We start from the raw sequence: 9,406 nt of genomic DNA, 5'->3' as shown, positions 1-9,406 counted from the left end.
GGAGGATAAAAAAAGGTAAATTTGGTAATTAATTTATAAATAAAATTAATTGATTGAATATATATATATATATATATATATATATATATGTATATATATATGCTATTTAGTTTATTATTTTTAAATATGTGTTAATTATCAGATTTAATGAGATTTGTAAGATATTATACTCATAATTATAAATATTATGATATAATATTTTGTAATGTAGTACAATCATATTTATTACGAGAGTAATACATGTATTTTGTGAGATATTTGGAAATGTTCATTATAATTATAATTATATTATTTATTATTTTGGATTGAATTGGGAGGTACATAAGCTCCTAAAGATCTGATCTCTTAAAAAATGAGATAATTGAGCTAGAATAACCATTTAAGTCCAAATTAAAACAACCGAGTTGGTGTGTTATTCAATCATAATCGAGTATGAGCTTGATGATCGGGTGAAAGGTTTTACTTTGAATGAAGCCAGATCGCTTCATGTTTCTTAAAAGTTGTGTGAGCATAAGCATTAATAAATAAACATAGCAAACAAACTCATCCCTATGGTTATTAACCGAACACTTTCCCGTTTTGACGGAGATTTTCCACATTGACTAGGTACTAGTATGAGTGTGGCCAATACCTAATTTTTTCAATTGAATATAGGGACGGTCGTAGATATGCACATATCCGCCCACATACACAAATTGGACATGGGGACGATAATAGATACGTACATGTTTGTCCCGAGAACAATCATACACTTACTTTTTTCTCATATCTTCTGATTGTTTGGTATCTTCCTTCTTATCACAATTTTGATTATACATTTTATTTTCGTTGTACAGTTAAGTTCAAATGGCATATTATCAATTTCATTGAATCAAATAACTTTTAGGTATCACATTTGATTAATTTTGCTCTTTTTTAATATTTTTATTTATTATTTATCTTTTTTCACATAAAAATATTTCTATATTTCAAGTATTCAATTGTTTATCAGGTAATATAAAAAAATTATCTTTTCTTTCCTTTGATCTTTAATTTTTATTTTATCTAAAGAAATTTTCTCATTAAAACAAATTTCATTATCTCTACGTGATTCAATTATTTTGATATCTAGAAAGCTTTCCTCTATCTCTAAGTTACTTACTTGTATTATCATACCTACAATTATACATTATTTTCCTTTTTGTTGTTTTATTCAATTGTGTATCAAACCTTTTATTCAGTGCATATTTTATCATTATGCCTTCTTTTTAATATTTTTATTTATTATTTATTATATATAATATTAATTTTTTATATTTATTTTTATTTCTAACTCATCCTGATAAGTGTAATTTTTTTATTATAATTGTTTAAAAACGTTTTATTTACTATAATATAATAACTTTTTTTATTTTCTAAAATTGGATTTATCACGATCCAATATAAATTAAAATTCAAAAAATAAAAGATTCATATATAAATTTAAATTATTATTAGTTTACTTTTTTTTCACAATTTCATTTCGTTCAAGTGGTGTATAAATAATATTTTCTTTTACAATATATTATTTTATTTTAAAAATTGTAAATGGTTACCATTGTTACCATGTTTATTATTATTTTGAGTCCTTCGTATATATTTCTTTATATGTTTGAGCAAGTTCATGGTATTATTATTAAGTTGCTTCTCCGTTCTATCCGTTTCTTCAGTAGAATCAATTAAATCATGCCATTACCATCCATATTTAAAACGTTTAGGATTAAAATATTAATGCTTTGATTGAAATAAGGAAAGTGGTCATTAATATCAAATTCGAGAAAGTCAAAATTTTGTACATTTTTACAAAAGCCGTTATTATAATTTATGAAAATGGCTTAGTCATTATCACTTTCTTAACTAGGATGAACCTTTAAATAAATTTTAATTTATTTTAATTAATTTTTAATTCTTTTATTAAATATAATTGTTAAATTTATTGTACTTACAGCAAGGACTTCAAAAATATCAAAGAGTGAAAATAGACTTTATAAGGAAGAATTTATTATTTTATTATTAAAAACTTAATTTATAAATAAAATAGTTAATCAAGTATATTTTATAAGAGTTACAATATCTTTGAAATATATATTTTCTTTTTATTTGTACTCTCTAACTTTTTTACCAATTTATGTATTTGTTTAAAGATCAAAATACGTCATAGGAGTCCTAGTATAAATTATTATCTTAATCGATCAAAATTTTCCATAGAGTAAGTTTATTTTTTACTATTTTTTTGAGTTTTTTTTTTATCGATAATTGTTAGTTGTCAGTTTTTGTCAACAAGGAAAGTTATTTTTAGTTTTTGCATGCATGTGGTGCTTTTTGTGATTGCATGTGGCTCAAAAGAGTTTAAGATGAATCTAAGTCTATTTGGGCTAGTCAGTTTCCCTACTGAGCGAAAATAAATTTGTAAAAACTTAAATACCTCAAAGGAAATTGGTCGCTGAGTGAGCTAAGTATTCAATAGTAAAGCTCACCTTTAGAGGCGACTCATTAGGTGAGTGAAGATGATCATTAGGAAGTGTTAATATTTGAACACTTGATATCGTTTTACCATGCATAACTCTCTGAGAAAGAGAAAGGAAAAATGTGATATGTTTTAATAATGAGATGAAAATGCATGTGGTATGTGGGGTCAAGTAGAGTCATAAGACTATAATCTATTAACAGGTATGTGGGTCGAGTATGGCTAAAGTTTATGCTACAATATACTAAGAGTTGTTGATTATACATAAATATATGTAGTTATGATAATGTAGTTATTTTCAAAGAGGTAATACTATGTTATAATAAATATAAGATTTGTATTGAGTAGGGACTATGAAGGATATTATTTAGACTAACAGATAGGAAGATATTAGGTAATAAGAGTTGATGAAGGTTTTTGTATTTAAAGTATCATGTGAAAAGAAAAATTAAATTTCACAATCAGAAAAATTTATCCTATCATATAATAAAGAGTTAATTCTAGATATGTAAGGTTGAGTATAACTTGAGTTTAGAGGTTATGTCATGATCTATCGGATTGATAATTCAATAATTAATAATGCTTAATCGATTAACTATTAAAAAGGAACATATCAGAAGGAGGGGAAGAGAAGATTGAAGATTGAGATGATTATTTTATGGTTTGAGTTGGATAAATCATAAATAATAAAGAATTGGTTTTCAACCTTTTTATCATTATATTCTTTTATTCAAACATTCTCATTCATAATAAATAATAAGCAGTGTGACAGTTGAGTTGGTACGTTTGGGAAGAAGACGTTGAATCACTTTGGAAACAGAAATGATGGTATACTTGTAAAACCAGAACTAAAAATCAGAAAAATAAAGTTGAAACCATGAAACGAAACCCCATGCATAAGGTGCATATGTAACCAGTTTATGATGGTTTGGAATGGAGTGGTAACAGGAGTTGAAAGAATGTAAAAAGAAGTGATACTGAAACGTCTTATCGTATATCAGTTGGTGCTGCCAGATGCACATTACGACACAATGCACCATGCATTTCATTTCTTTCTTTTTATCTGTGAAAGCGCCACAGAAAAGTAACTACGATGAAGTCACAAAATAACAGTGTTTTTGAGGAAGGTAAGTGAAAGAGAAGCACTGCATGTGTCGATTTGAAAGAAAAAAAGGTTGTGAGGGCAATTGAAAAAGGGTGCCGAAGTCGTTAACGTCTTTTCGATGTTCCACTTTTTTTCCATTATGGAGTTAAAAGTTGAGGTGCTTTCGTCTAGTCTGCATCATCCTCAGTGCTACAGTCTTCACCAGCACCACTCTCCCATTTTCTGATGCACAATTATTAAACAAAACTACTACTCTCTTTCCACTCTTTTCTTTCAAACACTTTTGACCAAACACCATGAATTTTCAAAACTCCACACCTACTCTTCTCTCCTTCTTTGTTTCCAACAACACAAAAAAATAAAAAAAATTACAATTAACTTTTCAGAAAATTAAACAGTCAAAAACACCTTGGATTATATTATAAATACCAATAAATAAGATAATCAATCATACCTTTTTAACACGATTACACCTAAATTATATTTAGTTAATCATACTTATTATCTTGTAAAGATAATCAATTATGATTATTAAGCTTTTTTATTAGAATATAATGAATAATATTATGTTAATAAATCAAATCTTTAAAATTTTAATATTTTGTAGTTTAATATTTGGTACTTAATTTTATTAAAATAAACTTAATTTTAATCAATTAAATTAGTTTCATTAAATTTTATTTTTTAGAATTGGTATATAATATAAAAAAATAGTGTATAGTTTATAATTAATTATTAAAATAAATAAAATGTATTTTTGAAATTATTTTTAATTTTGTAAAATAATTATTTTATGACTAATTATCTTTTATTTTAATTTATACTTTTTATTAAATTTTAATTAAGAATAGTTTGATAATTTATTATATTTCTCAATTAATTTAATTCTTTCATTCTATCCTATCAGTGGATTCATTAAAAAAGTTCCTAGTCATCTTTCTTCACTTCTTTTTATCTTTAATGAAAACAATATTATTTTTCACTTTTTTTTTTCCTTTTTCTTTTCTGATACTTCCCACTCCAAAGAAATTAGTGTATGGACGGTTGAGGTTGTTAAAAACAAGGGTTCCGTTTATTGCATTTGAATGGAAAGTGAAAGTTAGATTTTGTACGCAGTTAATTTGCTGCATTTGACTATGTTGTTATTGTTAGACTCAATCTCATTGCTGCTGTGTTAGTGTGCCAGTAGTGTTATTATCTTATAGACCTACTAAACCGATAAATAAAATGATCTAAACATAATTTCGCAATCATAAAATATTATTATCTTGTTGAACTACTCAAAAAAGAATTCTTTTTAAAAACTATCATTATGAGCTAAATAAATAAATAAAAAATAAAACAAAAACAACATAAATTTCATATTACATTTCATCCAACTTGCATGATTAACTACAGAACTTGTAAAAAAAAAAAGAATGAAGACACAACGTAGATTTTCACTTAAATCACTTTCGCAATGCAGCTCCAAAAAATAACAGAGCCAAACTGCCATGATAAATAGGATAATCAATAGTGTAATTTTAATGCAGACTCGAACCCTTTTAATGTGAAGAGAGGATGAACAAAGAATACAAAATCTTGAAGGTATGTCGCTAGTGAATGTAAAACCTCATTCCCTTGTAGTGTCTTGTATAAAAAGTGCTGCCATGTTGTGTAGTGAGTGAAACAAGAGAAAAAGCAATTAATGAACAACTACATCCAAAAATTGTCATGCTATTTAAGCTACAAGGTTCTACATGCTGCATGCAACAGCTTCTTTATCCAGATTATCGTAAAATGAAGTTAGTTTAGTTATAGCAAGTGGTTCACCAAAGAGTGATGCCCTCGTAGATCTTGTTATTCGGACTTCAACATAATCACCAACCACAGGATTTCGCTTTGTATTAACGTCTTCCCTAACTGTGATTGGCAAGTTGAGAAACAACACACGATGACCCTTGTCACTCTTGCCCATAAGCTCAGTATCTGGAGCTCTTTTATTGGGTCCTTCCACTAATACAAGCTGTGTGGTTCCGATCTGAGAGTCAAAACACTTCCCTGTGCTCTCGCGGAAAGTCTCAATTAGTTCAGCCAGCCTCCTCTGTTTAACTTCCTCAGGAACATCATCAACATAATTTCTGTGGGCATGAGTTTTCTCCCTCATGCTATAAGCAAACATGAATGCCATATCGTAACTAACAGCATTTACCAGAGTCAACGTCTCAGAATGTTCCTCCTCTGTTTCTCCACAAAATCCTGTTTAAATTGCAAAAGTATCACAATCAGAGGCTAGTTTCTTATGCAGTTAAATATAAGTGGTAAAGAAAAAAGTACAGGATAATAACTAGGACTTGAGGACTACAACTGCATAGTTAAAAAATCAATGAATGCATCGTTCATATAGAATGAGTAATACAACAGCAATCAGCCGTATTTAATGTAGTAAGGTCGGTTACATGGATCACACTACAGCATAGGCACAATTGTAAAACCAAGTTCTCAACAATAAACCATAAATTCCTTTCATTAATTTCCTGCAGTATTCTTTTAACAATTTCATAGGATAAACAACCAGGCGAAACACCATCGACAATTCCACAAAGAAACATATACTACTGGTGGATGATACTACTCATAACACAGAATTTGGTGATGCTGTTTGCAAATAAAGATTGTAACCGTCCCATTTATTTTGTTGAGAAAAATTAATGAATAAGTGTTCAATAATTAGTTACACCTACTTGAATTAATAAAATTTGAGGAAAAGCACTGTATTTAACCTACACTGTTGTGTTTTTTTATTAATGTATATATAAAATATGCAAAGGCACTTACCTAGGACCCTAACCCCAAAATTGAGTACATACAAAAGAAATAATAATAAAATAATATTACACTACTCTCCCTCAAGTTGGAGCATATAGGTCATATACACATTGTAACATAAACCGAATCCAAGGTCTACTTAGAGATATAGTTAGAATGTCCACAAGTTGTTAATGAATTGACAAGCAAAGGAATAATTTCCTTAGACAACAACTTCTCTCTAATGAAATGAAATGACAATCAATCTTTATACGTCTGGTTATCCCATGAACACGGGATTGGAAGCTATATAAGAGCTGCCTGATTGTCACAATACAACTTCATTGCTCATCTTCACAAAATTTCAACTTCTAAAGGAATTATTTTATCCACACAGGTTCACATGTAGCTCGGGCCATAGATCTATATTCAACTTCTACACTAGATTGGGCAACAACACTTTGTTTCTTATTTTTCCAAGATAAAAGACACAAGATTCCCTCCAAGTAAACAATATCTTGTGGTAGATCTCCCATCAATGGGTAAGTTAGATCAATCTGCATCGCTATACCCTAACACTAAATTGTTTCCCTTGTTCTCATACAACAATGTTATGGAGGAATTGAATCACAAGAATATTGAAGAAAGGATGAAAGAGTTATTTACGCTAGTAGGTGAGAAGAGGTAGTGGAACAATGTCATTTGACACCCTAAGTTTGAGTTTGAGAGGAACAAAAATAATCATTGAATCACATGATGGTCCAGGAAGGACTTGTTGAACAGATGATTGAACAAAAATAGTGCAAGTTTCTAATACACTGTAGGAAAAAAAGTTTAAAATGGGAAGATTGAACAAAAATGCTACTCCTCAGTAACAAAACAAATTGGCAAAAGTTTGCAAATAAAGATTTCATTAGCTCCTTTCATTTTGATGAGAACAAATTATTGAAGGAATGCTCAATTATTTGAGAGATGCAAATTTTACAACTCCCGAAGATGAACACAAGATGGGTTTATAAAAATTCGAGTAAATTGTGTATTCTGAAGCTGAATTGCTTGAGAAAATAAACTAGATTCCCTAAGAATAAAAGATCATCAAATACAACAACATTATAAAATGAAAGGAACTATAAATGAGAAACTCCAGCACTCATCTGCTGAAATTAAGGTTCTCCAATTGTAAATGGTGAAATTAATGAATAACAAAATAAAAGTAAAAAAAAAGGCAGGGAAAATAAATTTAAAAAAAAAACATATTACCACAAATGAAATCACTGCTCAAAGCCACATCTGGAATGATACTCCGGATCTTTTGCACAAGTTCCAAGTAAGCCTCTCGGGTATATCCTCTTCTCATTCTCTCCAGCACTTTGCTACTTCCAGTTTGTGCAGGTAAATGTATCAGTTTGCATATATTATGTCTGTCTCGCATTAGATAAAGCAACTCATCTGGAAAATCCTTCGGGTGTGGAGAAGTGAATCTGAATCGCATCTCAGGAAATTCTGAGGACAATCGATCCAGTAGATCAGAAAATCTTAAGCCCATTTTTTTTACCTTAGCCATACTAGAAAACCCTTCACTAAGTTGCCAATTGGACCCCGATTCAACCTCTCCCTCACTCCCAGATGCATCGTTGTAGCTGTTCACATTTTGTCCAAGAAGCGTTACCTCCTTAACACCCTCTTTCCAAAGCTCCGCTACCTCTCTCACAATGGATTCCACCGGACGTGATCTCTCTCTGCCTCTGGTGAAAGGAACAATACAAAACGAGCACATATTATTGCAACCTCTCATCACTGAGACAAATGCAGTAACCGAGTTCTTGGAGATTCTAACAGGATTAATATCAGCATAAGTCTCCTCAAGTGAAAGGAGGGTATTGATCCCTTTCTGACCATAGTCAACCTCCTCCAGTAAGCGCGGCAAATCCCTATAAGCATCAGGCCCGCATACCACATCAACCATTTTATCTGAATCAAGTATCTTCTCCTTTAACCTCTCAGCCATACATCCCAAAACCACTACTTTGGGAGGGCGCAGAGACTCTGCTCTTCCAGTAGCAACATTGCTCTTCCAATGCCTCTTAAGAAACCAAAAGTAATTAAGCCTCTGCCATACTTTCTGTTCTGCGTTTTCTCTAATGGCACAGGTATTGATGAATATTATTTCTGCACTCTCGGGAACACTCACAATTTCACTGTAACCGGCCTTTTTCATTATAGAAAGAACGATCTCCATGTCATTAACGTTCATTTGACATCCATAAGTCTCATGATATATTCGACCAGTGGGAGGAACTTCAGCATCTGGCACAAGGCTACCCACACAAATAAACAAATAACGAGTAAATATATTTCATCCCTAAACCCCCAATCCATCCAATCTAAAATTTGCAATTCTGCAAAGATGATACAGGGACAAAAATTGCGTCTTTCCCATGAACATTCTCATGCCATTCTTCCACATGACTAATAATATCAAAAATGAAAAAAAAGAAGTTGTCTTTTCATTCAATTCATCGAAACTGAAGTGAATCCGAAATACCCAACAAGTAAAATAAAATAAAATTCCTGTAATAATAAAAAAAAACACACACACACAACAAAGTGGTGGCGCTGTTTCAATTGCAACAAAAAACTCACCAGGGTTGAGCTTCGGAAGCAGTGAGCGTGGCTTGAGGGATGAAATGGTGGCGGAGAGTGGTGGAATGAGAGAAGGATCTGGAAGCGATGATGAGATTGAGAGGGCGAGAGCGTGGCGATGAGGTATATGGGTGTGGAGAAAACACATTGTAGTGGTGTTTGTGTTTGCGTTTGTGGTGGAAGATTGTGAAAGTGGCAAAAGAAGATGGGCGATGGAGTTTGAAGCGCTGAGCTATGTGAGGTTGGTTGATGACGGAGGACAGTGAAGAAGCCATGTCTCTCTTTCACTCGCAGTTGGGTTCTGTATTGAATTCGCCCTGTTATTGGGGCGGATAGGGTCCTTGCGGTCACAAAAACATTTCCATTTTCATTTTTCGCCCTATCAT

General features: G+C 31.0%; 1 protein-coding gene across 1 annotated transcript; it reads right to left on the bottom strand.

Moving 5' to 3' along the window:
* Positions 1-5,182: 5,182 nt before the first annotated feature.
* Positions 5,183-9,406, bottom strand: LOC114173900 (Methylthiotransferase). The gene is made up of 3 exons (XM_028058566.2): positions 9,021-9,406; positions 7,638-8,695; positions 5,183-5,828 (listed from the first exon to the last, which is right to left on the bottom strand). Exons 1-3 carry the CDS (start codon positions 9,293-9,295, stop codon positions 5,326-5,328), a joined length of 1,836 nt encoding a protein of 611 aa, XP_027914367.1. The 5' UTR covers positions 9,296-9,406; the 3' UTR covers positions 5,183-5,325.

The sequence above is a fragment of the Vigna unguiculata genome, chromosome 2 (assembly GCF_037176805.1).
Source record: "Vigna unguiculata cultivar grain cowpea cultivar isolate G323 ecotype 2 chromosome 2, ASM3717680v1, whole genome shotgun sequence".
In the NCBI taxonomy this organism is placed as follows: domain Eukaryota; kingdom Viridiplantae; phylum Streptophyta; class Magnoliopsida; order Fabales; family Fabaceae; genus Vigna; species Vigna unguiculata.
Note: the sequence above shows the minus strand (reverse complement) of the source record. Positions and strands in the feature narration are given on the sequence as shown.